General features: G+C 41.0%; 1 protein-coding gene across 5 annotated transcripts in view; it reads right to left on the bottom strand.

Annotated features, from left to right (window-relative positions):
* The window catches only part of MINPP1 (multiple inositol-polyphosphate phosphatase 1), a 102,518-nt gene that overhangs the window by 39,010 nt on the left and 45,783 nt on the right, over window positions 1–17,725 (bottom strand). Inside the window, exons 5-6 of one of the 5 annotated variants that reach the window (XM_086379233.1) lie at window positions 13,807–13,881; window positions 11,582–13,157 (exon numbers count right to left, since the gene is read on the bottom strand). The exons of 2 other annotated variants lie outside the window; for them this stretch is intronic. In XM_086379233.1, coding sequence (XP_086235359.1) covers window positions 13,833–13,881 — 49 coding nt within the window. In that variant the 3' untranslated portion in view covers window positions 11,582–13,157; window positions 13,807–13,832. Of the gene's footprint in view, window positions 1–11,581; window positions 13,158–13,806; window positions 13,882–17,725 lie in introns of those variants that run through there. 2 more of the 5 variants (XM_086379234.1, XM_086379232.1) reach the window with 2 other exon arrangements.

Below are 17,725 nucleotides of genomic sequence, written 5' to 3'. Positions count from 1 at the left end.
GACACTGTCTGAACTCCTGGAATCAGCCTTGCCTGACTCTCGATCACTCCTGGACCTCTTACTTACTTGAGTCATTCAGTCACCCTTTTGGCTAAACTTAGATTAGATGTGTTTCTACCACATGAATTCATCCCAAAGCATCTTAATTAATTCAGCCGTCATATTCATCACCCATATTTTTGCTTCACTTGCCTTCCTTTTCATGCTGAATTAAATGCTCACACTTTACCACAGTGTGTTAAAATTTATTTCTGAAAACTTACAAGATATAAATAATGAAAAAAAAAATCACCCATTGCCAGATTCCTCATTTCTCTGGCTTTTCAATATTTCAACTTTGCCATTCCCTAGCCCTGCAGAGAGATGCCATCTATTTTTCCATCTCAGAGTCTGGGACACACGATCTTCTGTTGGAAAAGGATTTAAAAAAAAAAAATCAACTTCTTCCACCAAAATTACGCAAAAATGAAACACAAGTTATGCCATTTATACAGTATTTTCATACTCAGTTTGACCTGAGATGATAACTTGGGGACAATTAAATAGCCATAAAATAAATCAACCTCAGAGAGCCGATTTCCCAGGTCTAACATTCCTCAGAGTTCCAAGTAGAGTTTCTAATCAGTTTTATTCACATAGGAAAGTACTTCCAGTCATATTTTTCTTCCTGCTGCACTCACAGGCCAGGATTTTCTCCTGACTGTGTGCAAAATAAAAAATACCCCTTACTAGATCACTCTTTCTCTGTTTATAGAGAACCTGAAAGGGAAAGTGTTAGTTGCTCAGCGGTGTCCAACTCTTTACGACCCCATGGACTGTAGCCCACCAGGCTCCTCTGTCCATGGAATTCTCCAGGCAAGATACTGGAGTGGGTAACCATTCCCATCTCTAGGGGATCTTCCTGACCCAGGGATTGAACCCAGGTCTCCTGCACTGCAGGCATATTCTTTACCGTCTGAGCTACCAGGGAAGCCCCTTGTGTATGAATTTATCACACTTTGTTCATCAGCTGTTAGATATATTTAGGTTGTTTCCACTTTGGGGCTATTATGAATAATGCTTCTATGAACATACACGTATAAGTTTTGTGCAGACATACCATTCCAATTTTCAAGATGCTTTTTGAGAAACTTCCAAACTGTTCTCCAAAATTACCATACCGTCTTATAATCCTACCGTAATGTGAGTTTCAATTTCTGCACATCCTCACCTATACTTGCTATTGTCTTTTTTATTATAGCCACTTAGTGTCTGTTATGGAGAAGGCAATGGCAACCCACTCCAGTGTTCTTGCCTGGAGAATCCCAGGGACGGGGGAGCCTGGTGGGCTGCTGTCTATGGGGTCGCAGAGTCGGACACGACTGAAGTGACTTAGCAGTGTTTGTTGAGAGGTATTTCATTGTGGTTTTGATCTATACTACTTAATGACATGTGCTGTTGAGCATATTTCTGTGAACAATCAGACTGAAAGTAGTGTAGGCTCAGAAACAACTGGAGGCAGGGTCACAAATGCAGCCAAGACCCCCTCTCTCTTTCCTTATCACCTGCTCTGCTTTTCCTGGCAGGTGAGCTGAGTGTTTGTCTCTTTCATCAGAGACAAACTTCTTCCACATGGCTCCTGTAAGTTCCTGCCATCAGACAGGGCCTGACTCCTTTTCTCAGGAAGCTCTGATTCATCTGCCTTGGGTCAGACACTCAGGACTAGATCAGTTAATAGTGAACAGGAAATCAACACAAGACAAAAACATGGCAGCTCCCAAAGGAATCACACAACTGAAAAAGGACGTGTGGTTCTCAAGAATGCCTGTGTGTGTGCTCAGTTGCTTCAGTCATGTCCAACTCTTTGAAACGCCATGGACTGTAGCCCACCAGGCTCCTCTGTCCATGGGATTTCCCAAGCAAGAATACTGGAGTGGGTTGCCTTTTCCTTCTCCAGAGTATCTTCTTGACCTATGGATCAAACCCATGTCTCCTGCACTGGCAGGTAGATTCTTTACCACTGAGACACAAATAGGGAAATGTTATTTCCAATAGAAAGAGGAGAAACTGATAATACAAAATACTATTTGTCCATGTCACTACTGACTTTGAAGAGCAAAAGGTACTAGATTTTTAGTCTCTAAACGTTTTATAATGGCCTTTGGTCAAAAGCCTTAAATTTTTTACTCACCTGAACTATTGCCAAATATAAAGGAATGTATAGTTATACTCTTACTGTATATTAGTGACATTCTTGATGTTGGTTGTCTACTTAAACAGCAATATTCTGGGGCCAATGTAACGTTATAACACAGCTTTTGAAGGAAATGCGATTGCAATAAATGACGGCACTGTTCTGTTTGTATCGAAACTTTAATTGACCTCACCAAAAAGGATTCTGACGACATGAACTCACGGGTTACAGTCAGGCAGCCCGCAGGCCTGACTTCACTTTATAACATTTATTGTTTGACTCACACGACAATTTTTTTTTAAGGTGAATTAGTCTCCTACACTAAAAAATCTGGAAACTTCACACAGAAATCTGAATTTTTAGCTTCTCTTGGAAAATGAAAGGCACTTCCCTTCCACTCCCATTCCTCTGCATGCATGTGGTTTGTAACCACTGATTTAATTTTTTTTCCATCTCTAGTCATCAATTGTCTCTGAGGAAGCATATATCAAGTTTCTAAGTCATAGTTACTCATGGCCTTGCTGACCTATAAGGTGATAGGACATAAATGAGGGTTTTGCTTCACAGCTGAATGAAACAAAAATCTCTTACATAGGTATTTAAAGCTTGTGATCATTTTAGTTTCAGGCTCTTGTATTACAAGAAGGAAAATTATAGAGACAACATAAATCCTCTTCACAAAATCAGGAGTCTTTGTGTTAATTCTTGGTCTTCTCTCAAAACAGACAACTCCTAGTTTTAATTACTCACTACTAGTACTCTTGCCTGGAAAATCCCATGGACGGAGGAGCCTCGTGGGCTGTAGTCCATGGGGTCGCTAAGAGTCAGGTACGACTGAGCAACTTCACTTTCACTTTTGACTTTCATGCATTGGAGAAGGCAATGGCAACCCACTTCAGTGTTCTTGCCTGGAGAATCCCAGGGTCGGGGGAGCCTGGTGGGCTGCCGTCTATGGGGTCGCACAGAGTCGGACAGGACTGAAGTGACTTAGCAGCAGCAGCAGCAGCAGAGGATTATATTTATCTAATACTATTCTGTATTTTCATTATCAATTGTCATAAACCATCTTTAGTAAATAAAATAAATGTATAGTTATAATAATATAAATATAGTTAACAATACTGTATTTCATATTTGAATGTTGCTATGAGGGTATATCTTTAAAGTTCTCATCAAAATAAAAAAGGTTTTGTTAACTATGTAAGGTGATGGATGTTAAACTAAACTGTGGTGATCACTTTGCAGTATATACAAATATGGAATCATATGTTGTACAACTGAAATCAATATAATGTCATATGTCAATTATATCTCACAAATTAAAAAAAAAAATCTTTTTAGCTTGAAGTACTCTAAACAATTCTGGTTCTAATCTAAGGCTATCTGGTTGTCATCTTACTCTAATTGATGGCAGGAAGTTTATAATCTTGCCCTTTACCTTAGTCAACCCAATGAACGATGGCACTCTGTGTTATTAGTATTTCAATTCAGTGTCTTAAGACTCAAGAGGCTAAGGTATTGGGCCGTCTTATCCACTGACTGCCTGAGGTAGACCATGGGCTATGCTACCCAGATCCCTCTGAGGAACAAGTAGTTTATTCCCTCAGATGTTGGGCGTGCTGCTGGAAGATGTATTCAGCTGTCAACCCTACTGAAACTGCCTTCCTCACAGTCATGTCTTCTCCGAGGGCAGTCGACATCTGAAGAATTCTTGCTTGAGATATAAAATCCTGCCCCTCTTCATTCCAGCCCCAAGACTCCCAAGGCCTCCAATGGGAGTTCAGCTTCTGTTTAATCTTGCTTCTCTGCGTCTTTCCACAGGCGTTGACCTCAAGCTCCCTTTAGGAACCGTTTGCACCCTAATCTCCAGCTTGGAGCTGGCTTTGCGGAAGCTATCTTGTGAAACTGTTAGGAAGAGGCTGGCTATGAATGAGGGCAGTGCTTCAGAGAGGAAGCGAAGAAACTAGGAAGGCTGAAGCACAGGATTGCTATATGGGAGACGAGGCAAAATAGCAAGTGGGGCAAGTGTCTGAAAGCCCAGCAGGAAAGACTCCATTGATTCTCAACCAGAGCTCCCAGAGAGCAGAAACCAAGCAGTCCTGGTTATCCTCCTCCTGTTTCCTATTAAAGTACTCATGAGCACAAAGAAGATGAAAGTCACACTGGCATTACCAACTAGGAGTGCTCCCCAGCTATCTGCCAGATGTCAGGAAGGACGTTTTCGTAGCAAAGCCTGGAATGAGAAGCTAGGGGGATGCACCTTAGAGGGGTTCTAAGTAGGGAAAAGTGAGAAGGTGAATACGGGCAGAACTACAGACTGCTAGAGATGACTGCCCCCATGAGGGCAGAGGAATCAATCCTGAAGGTCAGACGTCCTCTCTTGTAAGGACCAGGGGATCTGTCCTTTAGAGTGAATGGATTTAGAATAAAAAGAAACCCGCAGGCTAACAAAGATGGGCTAGGTGGCTTGCCCATCCAGTCCTCCAATCTGAGATGCAAACAGAGGATTCTAACACTCACCGTTGCCCCATGATTACAGGCATTCACCAGAGCTGAATATAGTTCTCCCTTTTCAAGGATAAACAATATTTAAAATGTGGTAGGGGAAGCCCATGAAACATTATATAACATAAATGATAGAGAATTTGGCCCTTGAGGTTTTCAGAATAACATGTGTTTGGAAAATATTTCTATAGGAGACCTAATTGATTTTAAGAAACCATCAGCTTTGCACTCTGAATAAGATTAAGGAAAACATGGATGTTTGAAATAAAAGATGAACTATGAAATAGTTATAACAAACTGATTTTTTTTTTAAAGGAGCTAGTTGAGATGGAATCAGAAATCAAAAACTGTATCAGATGGAACTATTGTTAAAAAAAAAAAAGTTAAAATATAATCACATAATTAGTCACACACTGACAGAGAAGAAAACTGAAGCAGTGATTTGGAGAATTAGCTTGAGAAGAAGGAAGCAATAGAAAAAACATAGGGAAGTAACCTATTTTTTTCTGAGTAGTGTGATTTTCATCTGTTTATTTGTTCATTGTTTTCATCTTCTTTCTACCTAAAAGATCCACTGACTGGAAATTCAGAATTTATTCTCACTGTGCTCTCACCCCCTTGATTTTATAAATATCAATCAAATGTCACTCTGTGGCATCTGTTTCCCTCACCATGCACAAAAGAGAATGTTGAACTGTTATCTTCAGAATGGCCAATCAGCAGTGCCACCCCCCTGGATATCTATTATCTTAACTCTGTGGTTCTCAGAACACTGGGAGGGAGTGTTCTCAAGGTTACTCAACATTAAAAAAAAGGAAAATGGAAATGCTGAGAGTGAAAATATGATAAATAGGTAGGGCAGAGACTAGATAATAATTCCAGATAAAAATTATTCCTTTTGCTTATGGCAGAAAAAACTATAAGCAATAAATTAACAGAAACAGATTATGAAAAATTAATTAATTAATAGAAAACTTTGCTGATATGAAGATGTGTCACAGTGCATGGAATTCAAGAGCCCATCATATACCCAAACAGGAAAGGTAAGAAAAAAGTGAACACCTAGACATGTCCTATTAAAATTTTTAGTTTCAAAAAATTTTGAAGTGTGCTACATATAGGAGAAAGACATGATGTACAAGAAAAACTGTAAGTGTAAAATGAGAGGTATTCTTTACCTCTCATGTAGAGATGAAATCATAGACAGGAAGGAGGGCTGTAGAAAGAACAAGGGAGTCAAAGTTTGAACTATTACAGTAATTGCTTGTCACAGCAAGTCCTGGATCCAGGACTGGAGTCACACTCGCTATCTCTGGTAGTTTCTCAGGCTCCTTTGAGCTGCTCATCCTTTCCCTCTGCTCTGCCAAGAATGAATGACCTTTCACCAATGCTGTGGTCAGCTAGTACACGTTGTATCTTCACAATCAGGTTCAGTAAGGACCAGGCCACCATCAGGTTGACCATCCTGAACTCATCCGTCATCACCCCTTTGAGGCACCTGATCTGTTGGATCATCTGTAGTGAGTTTTGTTTTCAGTCTGTGGCCATAAACAAGCACACTAGTTTGCTATTGCTGCTATAACAAATTAGCACACACTTGGTGGCTTAAAACAACTCAACTTTATTATTTTACACTTTTGTGGATGCTGGAAGTCTGAGATGGGTTTCACTGGGATAAATCAAGGTGTCAGGAGGTCTGAAGTCTCTTTCGAGGGCTCTATAGGAGAATCTGTTTGCCTGTTCTTTCCAGCTTCTCAAGGCTGCCCGCATCCCTTGGAACATGGCCCCCTTTCGTCTTCAAAACTAACAGCAGTTGGCTGAGTTCTCATTACACTGCATCGCTCTGACCTTCCCTTCTGCCTTCTTCTTCTACATTTAAGAACTCTTGTAATTATATTGGGATCACCTGAATAATCCAGGGTATACTCTCTTTCTTAAGGTCAATTTGTTAATAACCTCAGCTCTATCTGCTACCTTAATTCCCCTTTGCCATACGACCTAATGGGTTTTAGGAATTAAAACATAGCCATCTTTGGAGTTCCACTATTCTTTCTACTACAACAGGCTTCTCTGGTTTTGCTTCTGGCTACCTTAACTATGTGGCTTCCCAGATGGCTCAGTGGTAAAGAAACTGCCTGCCAATGCACGAGATGTGGGAGACTTGGGTTTGATCCCTGGGTCAGGAAGATCCCCTGGAGGAGGAAATGGCAACGCACTCCAGTATTCTTGCCTGAAAAATCCCATTGACAGAGGACAGGCCACAGCCCATGGGGTGGCAAAGAGTTGGACACGACTCAGTGACTGAGCACACACACCTTAACTATGCATTAGCACTTCCAGAGAAGATTGGTGATATAAAAAAGGTAAATGTTATAAATGTCATTTATAAGAGTTTGATGAAGGAGGGGGTAACACATGGCTAAAATATAGAACTAAGATTAAATCAGATAAAGCATGTGAAATCCTCTACCCTAGACTTTACCCAGAACCTTTTGATTAAGTGGAATCTGAAGTTGATACCCCAGTTCCTTTCAAAGCATGGCTCCTAGAGTTTGGTCCTTCATCCACTTTTACACAGGAGTCATTATTTCACAAAATTCTCACTACCATCTTTCTCTTCTCCTCCCCATCATCCCGAAAATATTTTTTTATTTCTCCTTTGGATACATTCAGCATGGAAAGGCTGCCATGGACATTGTGTTTGCTTTATCACTGTGGACCAAGAGTCTGTAATCTTGATCATCACTTTTCTGGATTTTCTTTTGTGCTTCTCTGGTGGCTCAGATGGTAAAGAATCTGTCTGCAATATGGGAGCCCCAGGTTCAATCCTTGGGTTGGGAAGATCCCCTGGAGAAGGGAATGGCAATCCACTCCAGTATGCTTGCCTGGAAAATTACACGGACAAAGGAGCCTGGTGGGCTACAGTCCATTGGGTTTCACAGTCAGACACAACTGAGCGACTAACACACACAGCAATGTATCAAAGTGGTTGTCTCTCTGTGGTCCTGCCAATAAAATGTTGTCAAACTTTCACACTTTTGCCATCTGATAGATGAGAAGTGATACCAACATAGTTACAATTTTCACGTCTCTTATTTTGAATAAGCTTGACCATCTTATCATTAAGGGTCATGGAAAATACGTTTTAATTTCAATGTATTTGTTGCTTGTAGTATTTTCTCACTTTTTAAAGTTGGAGAGAACGGGATGGGTATGATTAGGTATGAAACCAGTTTATATTGAGCCAAAGGTAATGGCCAATATGTTTCTTAGAGAAAGATCTATGAAGCTTTACTTGAAATATTGCATGGAGGAAACTGTATTCATCAGATTTTAACATGAATTCATATAGTGAATTTCCTTACAGTATCTTGCCCTCACCAGAGTGCTCTTCTTTAGCTATGTATCAGATGCACACACAGAATTTTGTTTTGAAAAAGAAAAGAAATAGATGCTTTGACCCACTTATGGACATTTAGACCCGGAGACTCTGGAGTCCTGGTAGGTTGTTTTTTTTTGTTTTTAGTTTTCTGGAGGTATTTTTTTGTTTGTTTCTTTGAACTGAGAAGATGATTCTGGGCAGAAGAATGTACTTGTTCAATAGTTATTTATTGGGTGTCTTCCAACTACCAGGGAATGAACTGGCTGGCAGATACAAGGAACACAACCGTGATAAAATCAGACACAGCCTCTGTCCTCAGAGACTGGAAAAATATACACCAAAGATATTGAATAGATTCACATGAAGTGTCATCAGTGCTCTGAAAGGACAGGGGGTTGAGATAGAGTAACCGGAAGGAATGCTTCTGGACAGTACAGTCAGGGACGATCTACCTGACGAGGGAACACTCAAGCTGATTTGCAGAAGCAAAATGGGCTTTGGGGCCGTGTACCTAAACTTTTAAGGGCTACCGGAAACACCCGAACAGAATTCACATAAAGTCCTTCGCTCAGTGCCTGGTTCATAGTAAATGCCAGCTGCTATGATGATGATGCAAATGATTTTCTGTTCAGCCAGATTTTCTTCCTCTAAGGTCCATTCCTGACTGTTAGTTGCTCAGTTGTGTCCAACTGTACGATCCCATGGCCTGTAGGCTGCCAGGCTCAGCTGTCCATGGAATTCTCCAGGCCAATATACTGGAGTGGGTAGCCATTCCCTTCTCCAGGGGATCTTCCTGACCCAGGGTTCGAATCCAGGTCTCTTGCACTGCAGGCAGATTCTTTACTATCTGAGCCACTGACTAAACTGCTGCATTAAACCTTCCTTAGTGAATGCAGCCCACACACAAGTTTGCTCACCAGATGTTTACGGGACCTCTACTGTTTGTCAGGTACCACCCTCAACTCTGGGGATACACTGGTCAGGTCCACTCAGCCTTCACAGAACATATGTTACAGTAGTAAACTACATTTCTCAATTTTCTTTTCTTTTCCAGACTCAATAGGATTGCACACTCCTGGAGGGCACTGGACTTATCCTTTTTTTAATCCCTCCCCACAGTTCCTGACATAAGCTAAGTGTTTTGTAAAGTGCTAAACTCAGTGACCTTTTAGCTGGTCCAGTGTGCATCATCCTCTCAGCAGCCAAGGACTCTGAGACCTGTCAGTGCTACTAGGAGAAAGAAGAGAATAAATGTAAAGTCTGACACATGAAGGCCAAAAAACTATCTTTATACCTTGAAAAAAGGCCAACATCTCTACCACTACAGACTGCTGAAAAGTTTGAAGTTATATGGTACCAAAACTCAGATCCTGCTGGCATGGCCTTTAAACAAGTGATTGTTATAAATGTGTTGGTTTTGTTACTGTTGTTAACCAACTTAAAAAAAATTTTTTTTTCTTAAGAGAATATGTTCATCGATCCTGGAGAAGTTTCTGGATTCCTAATATGAACTAAAACCCTCCCTCCACGTTGCCCACTATTACCCCACCACCCCACCACGTGTATGCGTATCTACATCTACGTAGAGTGTAACGTATTTACACACTATGTGGAGTCTACAATTTTATTCCAAATCTATTTCCTCCAAGTCAGTGCTTTCCAGCATAATCATGCAAATGATTTTCTGCTCAGCCAGATGTTCTTCCTCTAAGGTCCATTCCTGACTGTTAGTTGCTCAGTTGTGTCCAACTTTTTATGACCCCATGGCCTGTAGGCTGCCAGGCTCATCTGTCCTTTATGCCAATAACTTATTGAGTTACAGTTCATTTATTATGAGTTTGTTGTTACTACTGTTGAACACTAAGTCATGTCCGACTCTTTGCCATCCCACAGACTGCAGCACACCAGGCTCCTCTGTCCTTCACTGTCTTCCACAGTTTGCTTAATTCATGTCCATTGAGTTGGTAATGCTATCTAACCATCCTATCCTCTATCACCCCCTTCTCCTCCCGCCTTCAATCTTTCCCAGCATCAGGGCTCTTCACATCAGGTGGCCAAAGTATTGGAGCTTCAGCCTCAGCAACAGTCCTTCAGATGAATATTCAGGGTTGATTTCCTTTAGGATTGCCTGGTTTGATCTTGTAGTCCAAGGAATTCTCAAGAGTCTTCTTCAGCACCACAATTCAAAAGCATCTATTCTTCAATTATGAGTTTAATATTAAATAATACAGGATGCCCCTTTGGGTGTGAATTTCAAATAAACCACATATAATTATTTAGTGTAAGTGTATCCTTGCAGTATTTGGAATATGTGTATTAATCATACTTAGTTGTATCTGATTTTTTGTGACCCCATGGACTGTAGCCTGCCAGGCTCCTCTGTCCATGGAATTCTCCAGGCAAGAAAACTGGAATGGCTTGCCATTTCCTTCTCCAGGGGAATCTTCCTGACCCAGGGATCAAACCCTGGTCTCCCGCATTCCAGGCAGATTCTTTATCAGCTGAGCCACCAGGGAAGCCCATTTGGAACATAGTTATATTAAAAAAATTATCTGTTTTTGTATGAAATTCTAATTTCACTTGGTGCCCTGTATTTTTATTCACCAGATCAGGCAATCCTACTTGTTATAGGTCTTTACCTATGCTGTTTCTCATAACCCCTTAAAAAATTATGCAAAGTAAGAATGCTAATTTTACAAATAAGGTGCCTGATATTTAGAAAGAGAGAGTAATATCAACATCCTCAAGATCATACTGGCATGTGGTAGAATCAGGATGTGAAGCTAAGTGTGTTCAAACATGAAGGCCCTGTTTTCATACTTCTCAAGAAAACCAGTAATTGTCACAACCGTTTTGTCCAGAGCTGAATCAAACTCGAGTTTTATAATGTGAGATTAAGGGACATGCTTTTGCAGTTCCCAAAACACAGCTCTTCACTGTGCTGAGACTTGGCACCATCGGCCCCTTCTCACCATGTGAGTGCTGCTCAGGCTTCATGACTCAGCTCAGAGGTTACCTCACTGAGGAAGCTTCTTTGGTCATCAGAGCTGATCATTCTATGGATCTTCTCGGCACTTGTGCAGTACACTGCAATGATCTTCTTAAGGCTCTGTCTCCCTCAGAAGGCCATGAGTTTCCTGAGGTGGGCACCATGTCGTTTTTCCAGTGCCCAGCATGGAAGTAGAGCTTCAGTAAATGCCCAAAGGCTGAAGCCCAAATCCTAGGCATCCAATTTATATAAATTCTGCCTAAAGCACATATGAGATCACTGACTTGTTAGACAATGGATTGCCTGACTGTTTTTGAAAAATGACATCAGAAAATGGAGATTAGAAACTAACTTAACTGAATAATGTGAATCTTTATAGAGGCACATTTATTCACTCCATAAGTTGTAAATGATTCTATTTGAATTGTTATAGTCCAACAGCTAAATATATGTTCATAATACAGTCTACTAAATTTCTACATTTTAAATATCTTATGAAATATATTGATAGTAATTAGACATGTCCATAAACCATTTTTCAAGACTTTAATATCTTAGTTTTCTAAGGGTGTTTTTTTCAACAACAAAAATAAATATAGCATTAGTGTAATAATAAAAGAAACTAACCTAACTGCTGCTGCTGCTGCTACTAAGTCACTTCAGTCGTGTCCGACTCTGTGTGACCCCATAGACGGCAGCCCACCGGGCTCCTCTGTCCCTGGGATTCTCCAGGCAAGAATACGGGAGTGGGTTGCCATTTTCTCCAATGCATGCATGCATGGTAAGTTGCTTCAGTCGTGTCCAACTCTGTCTGACCCCAAGGACAACAGCCCACCAGGCTCCCCTGTTGATAGGATTCCCAGGCAAGAATACTGGAGTGGGTTGCCATTTCCTTCTCCAACCTATCTAGATATAGACAAGAAAATCGTATCTATTACTTTACTATTTAACTTGAGAAGAACCTTATCAATTACACTTTTTTTTAATGATCCTATTTTGCTGTCACCTTTGACATAGTTTTAAGCTGTTTTGTTGCACAATTATCTTGAATGGAACATCTAAGAATGAATCAGCTTTAGTTAACACTCATAAATATCTGAAAAAGCAGAAGGGAGGAGTAAAGCAAAGATTAGTCTCATTCCTAGCTTGACAAGGTTCAAATTCGTCATTTAAAAAAGCCAATTTTGTGTGAAAAATGAAATCGTTTTACATGCTAAAGATACATGTGCTTGGCATATAAGGATGTTATTTCTTAATATATTCCCTTGAATATATTCCAGATACTTTTTTAAAAGGTCTTTTAAAAATGAATTATAATTGCGGTGAATATGGGGCTTCTTGATGTCATTCCTCCTTTGTGGACAGACTCAGTGATTTCCAAAGGCTCCCAATTACATTATTGAAAAGAAATACAGTACTCTTGTCCCTTGGCTGACCTGCTCGTCATCTCAAACTGAAACACATATTTAGTGCCAACAAAGTGCTACTTCATTGAGAACAGAAATACATCCATTCCCTCTGGTTTTGAGTTGGCCTAATATGTCCAGGTTCTGTAGCTCTTTTTCTGAAATATTCCAGACAAGAATAATGATGGGTTGATGCCCTTTCCAAAATGATATGTAAATACTATAAAAGGCATCTACTTATACTAGTCAATAAGTGTTTTAGGAATGATAGACAAATTCAAATTTAGATAATTTCTGTTAAGACAAATAATGACCAGATCCAAATGGCAACTCTTCTTTGGCAGAAGCCCATTTGGGAAAACCTTGAATTTATTCTTTTATGCTGAGGAAGTGACTGATGCAACCTAGGGTGTGACTTCATGTACTGGACACAGCTTTATGTCACAAGGAATTCTGTCTAATGGTGGAATCCCAAACATCAACTACATAGTCTAAGCAGCATCTTGGGAGCCGAAGTGAACTCCTCCTAGGTCGACGGAGGTGAGCACACTGCTGGCTCTTCCTCTGTACACGTGGGGGAAGGAGAGAGACGCAGGTAACAGGTAAGGACACTGACTGCGGAGTCAGACTGCTGGAATTTGTCTCCCAGATCTAAGGCTTCCTGACCTTGGACGAGTTTGCTCTGAGCCTCGTTTCTTCCAACTATAAAAGAGAAAATGATAACAGTTATCTACCTCATAGATTACTGTGAGGATCAGTGAGACAGGTGGATGATTCAGCTCAAGGCCCAGCAAGGTAAGTACACAATCTGTTCGTGCTTTCCTGCCTGTCAGAATGATGGAAATCAGTGGAACAGTCCACTGGCACGCAGGTAGACAACGTTTCAGCTTCTGACCACAACTTCCTCTGGATTGATTTCAATGAATAGTGTAAATCATATTTGAAAGGAGCAGAGATTACAAAAAGGAAGAGATGGCAGGGACTCAGGATTTTAAATGCCTCTATTCTTTCTGTTCTTTCCCCTTGGCTTCCTTTCCACCTTAGTCTCTTGAAGGAAACAAAAACAGACGCACAAAAAACAGGTCAGGAAAATACATGTTAAAAGACTTTGGCCTAAATCCCTATACAGACAAGAGTAAGCTGAGCTGGCCTTTGGGGAAGATCTGTTTCACGTGGCTAGAGGCAGGCCTAGGGCCTAAAAGCAAAGGAGCTCCTTGCAACCCTTTCCTCCCTAAGCCCATACCCAGGATTCTCTGGATCTGACTATGCTAACAGCATGGAAAGGCGGATGTGGGAAGAACGAGTAAGTCAGCAGAGAAGCAACACATTCAAGAGACCACGCATCCCTCACCTGGTGCTCACCTGGTCCAGGCTTTCTCAGCAGGTGAGTGTGAGCCCCAGGATTCCTGGCCTAGATAAATACTCACTGAAGAGAGAGAAAAAGTCAGATGTTATTTGCTCAGTCGTGTCTGACTTTTTGTGATCCTATGGACTACAGTCCACCAGGCTCCTCTATCTTTTGGATTTCCCAGGCAAGAATACTGGAGTGGGTTGCCATTTCCTTCTCCAGGGGATCTTCCAGACCGAGGGACTGAACCTGGGTCTCCTGCATTGCAGGCAGATTCCTTACTGTCTGAACCACCAGGGAAACCCTCAGAAGACAGAGCCAAGAGCAATCACCACAGCTGGCTCAGAACTTTAACTTGTTCTATTCTCCTCATTTGTAAGCTCCTATTATGTGCTGGGCACTTATTCCAGATGCTGAAACCCATGCATCCCAGTTTAGAAGTCAATGATAACCAAAAAGAGCATTCAAGCCCTAGACCCTGTGCACCTCAAACTTGCCTTTTTCCTCAGAACTTGACTCCTTTCCTTCATGTTAATGATTTTGCCCTCTACCTTGCAGCTTCCTGAGGACAGGGTGTGAAAGAGGGGAAGAGAGGGACCAGAAGACAGGTTTGAGGTTCCAGAGCTGGCAAATAACAGAGGATATCAAGAGAGGAGATGTGTTTTTGATTGCTTTTCCTAGTTTCACTTTTGTCAGCATCAAGGTCAAAAGCAGTGGTTCTGCTGACCCCAGTGGGTTCTGTTCTCCCAAAGCCTCTTTAGATTTTAACTCAAGACACAAAGTCTCAGGCCTTCCCTCTCAGTTCCAAGTTATTACAAACCTCACATTTCTGTCACTGGACTGTCCTTTGGCTCCAAATAGAAAATTAAGTTTTGATCTTGACTGGGCTTGCACCAGACCAGAAGAGATTCAGGTAGATAGTCTGTACTTGTTTGCTTTAGGAAATGATTTGCCTGCTTGACATCCCAAGCAGGAAGGTTTTCATATAAGAGTAGCTGAGACCAATAATAATCCACTCAAGTGTCATGAGCTGAAGTGAGACCAGGTTCTAGAAACAACAAAAAGATGCTCCACCAGACACTTCCTTTCCAGACCAGTCCCAGTCATCAGCTATACTATGTTGGTCCCCAAATGGAGCTGCAGGATCCATGGAAAGCTCAGGACAGACTCCACTAAATCATCATAGAGCCTGGTTTTTTTTGAGCTGCTCCTTAAGATTCCTATTCATTTATCCCCATGATCTATAAAAAATAAATTGACTTACATTAACATGCTTATATTTTAGCTTGGGGAAATTGAAATTCCACTAACCAGGACACTTTGTATTTGAAAATAAAGAACAGAATTCAAAGAGGGTAAATATCCTCCAGACTTCATGATGTAAGTGTTTTCTTGTTTTCTATCATGAACATACTCTCTCTGGAACTCTCTTCATTTCCCAGGTGAAAATAAAAAGGTGTAATGTGAAGAAGCTAAGTGACCCTCTTCAAGTCACATAGCTTGTCAGTTGCAGAGGTCACACTAGACTGCAGGACTGGACTTCTGTCTAGGGCTTTTGTTTTGTTCTCAAACACATGACAACCTTTCTATTGTACACAGACCAAAAATATTCTAAATGAGATGGGAAATTATTTACTGGTTAAAACAAAGGATTTCAAAAGATGGAAAAAACAAACTGTGGTACAGCCATTTCTAGGAGACATGGCCTAGGAGGAAGCGCAGGCTGCAGCAGGTCAGGGACCAGGGGACAGTGGATCCAGGAGTCAGGAAGACAGTGCCTGTGCTTACGAATGGCTTGATGATATAGGAGATCCCCAAATATCATTATGAGACATGGATTTGGGCTGGGTATCTAGACTACAGCAACTGCAAAACCACTAAACAGAGGTAAGGATAGAAAGATTGAAAAAAGGAAAAAGAGGAAAAGAAGAAAAAGACATAAATAAACACAACTTCTACGCTAAAGCCAAAGACATTTCAAATGAAAAGAAATCTAATTTAGAAAAGAAAAACAAACAATAAAATCAATAACAAGAACATGAATTCATCCTGGATAAATAATTTTATGTTATAGGATGACAAAAACTTTAAAATAGATATTTAGAATGCCCAAAGAGACAAACTGAAGGTTAACTTTCATTTTAAAAGAACAACAAAAGATGAAACAAAAAGAAATAAAATAGGTGAATACGAAAAATAACCACTTAGAAGTACTGGGAATTATTTTTAAGTAGTCTTGAAGTTTTTAAAAAGTAGTAATAAAATTAAAAAACAAAACAAAAAGACCTCACCATATAGGGTAAACTCTAGGCTAGACACTAGTACGGAAATTAGAAAGCAGCGAGAGGCAAAGGGTTGAAAAATATATAAAAAGGCTGTGAAGAGACCTGGAGGATCAGTTTACAGGTGAATAGATTGAAAGGGTCCAACATACATCTAACAGGAGTTTCAGAAGAGGAACTCATTATTTCTTGTAGCTCTTCCATAAATGCCCAGAAAGGGAGGAATAGCATCTCTCCCTCATTTGGCCAAGCCAGGTATATACTACCTGCACATATCCATTCAATCAGGTTGGCAACGTGCTGTCAGTTTTTGCCCACCCCAAATGCATGCAAATGTTGCCAGAGGGCAGGATGCACTGTAACCCAGACCTCTGGAGACATTTCTGATCCATTTAATACCACCTCCTCAAGCATCCTATAAATGCAACACTAAAGCTGGAAATTTCCCCCTACAATTTGGTTTTAAACCTGACGGCTAATGCTACTAATTCAGCAGAGGAATATTCCCACTTAGTTGTTTTCAGCTCTTAAGGATCTCACCTCAATTATTTCCGATTCCTAGTGGCCTATGTTTTAGTTATGTCCTAAAACACAGGCCATTTAGTTAAGACCCCACCTCTGGGGTCTCAATTCTCCTGCAAAATAATAGTCCTCACCTTTGAATGGGGGAGCCTACAGCTCTGCACTTTAATCATGTAAAATGCAACCATTTCAATACGTTCTTCCTGTGGTTATTTTGATGTAATGGCCCGGGGGGCAGAACATGCTGTCCAGACATCCCTCCCTAAAGGCAGTGCCTTTAGTCTTACTTAGTTTCCTGCTGAGCTGTAATTCCTTTTCTGTGCTAGTACTTACAGCCCATAACAAAGCCATGTAACAACCAAGTGTTTGCTCATTTTTTTTTTCCACTTTTGATTTCCCACAATTTTCGTTAATATATCTAGCTATTTGCCCTTTGGAGCCTTGTCCGCGCGTCCCTGTACTCACGCAATGCCTGGCGTTCCATAAACCTAGCCAGGTCACCCTCTGTGGAAGTAGCTTGCCAGCCTGGGATTTTCCCTGTGAATAATGGGCTTTCCCCTAGCATGGCCCCTTTATTCATTCCTGCATTGTTTCCAGTTTACTGCCTGGCTTGCCAATTATTGGAGGATGGAAGGAACGCAGTGTCCACCAAACAGAAGGCATCTTGAGAACAAAATGCCAGGCAGGCAGCTCTGTGTAATCAATGAGTCATTTGACTTTACCTGTAGGGTAACTTACAGGGTGGGAAGGGATCAGGTGGATAATCCAGAGACACTCACAGCTGTACTCTGCATTATCAGGAGACCACTGGGATAATTTTATAGTTAACCTAGGATATGAGGTAGGTACTTGGAAACAGGACAAGCATTCCTAAGTCAAGATTCATGAATGGGAAACTAATCTCCTGGGCACCAGGAATTTATCAGCGAAGGTTTTCATCATTGCTTGGGGACTAACAGAGAATAGAGGCCACCTGGTCCTGTTCATTATTAAACAATACCTATTAACTATCTGATACATAGCCCTTAATGACAGAGAAGTGGTTCACTGTACAGTATAGTACTGGGTAGGGTCAGCGGAGGGAGAAACAGTAAGGGCCCAAGATGGCATCAGTTATG

The sequence above is a fragment of the Bos grunniens genome, chromosome 26 (assembly GCF_055505025.1).
Source record: "Bos grunniens cultivar Pamir isolate PY7600 chromosome 26, Bosgru_T2T1.0, whole genome shotgun sequence".
In the NCBI taxonomy this organism is placed as follows: Eukaryota; Metazoa; Chordata; class Mammalia; order Artiodactyla; family Bovidae; genus Bos; species Bos grunniens.
Note: the sequence above shows the minus strand (reverse complement) of the source record. Positions and strands in the feature narration are given on the sequence as shown.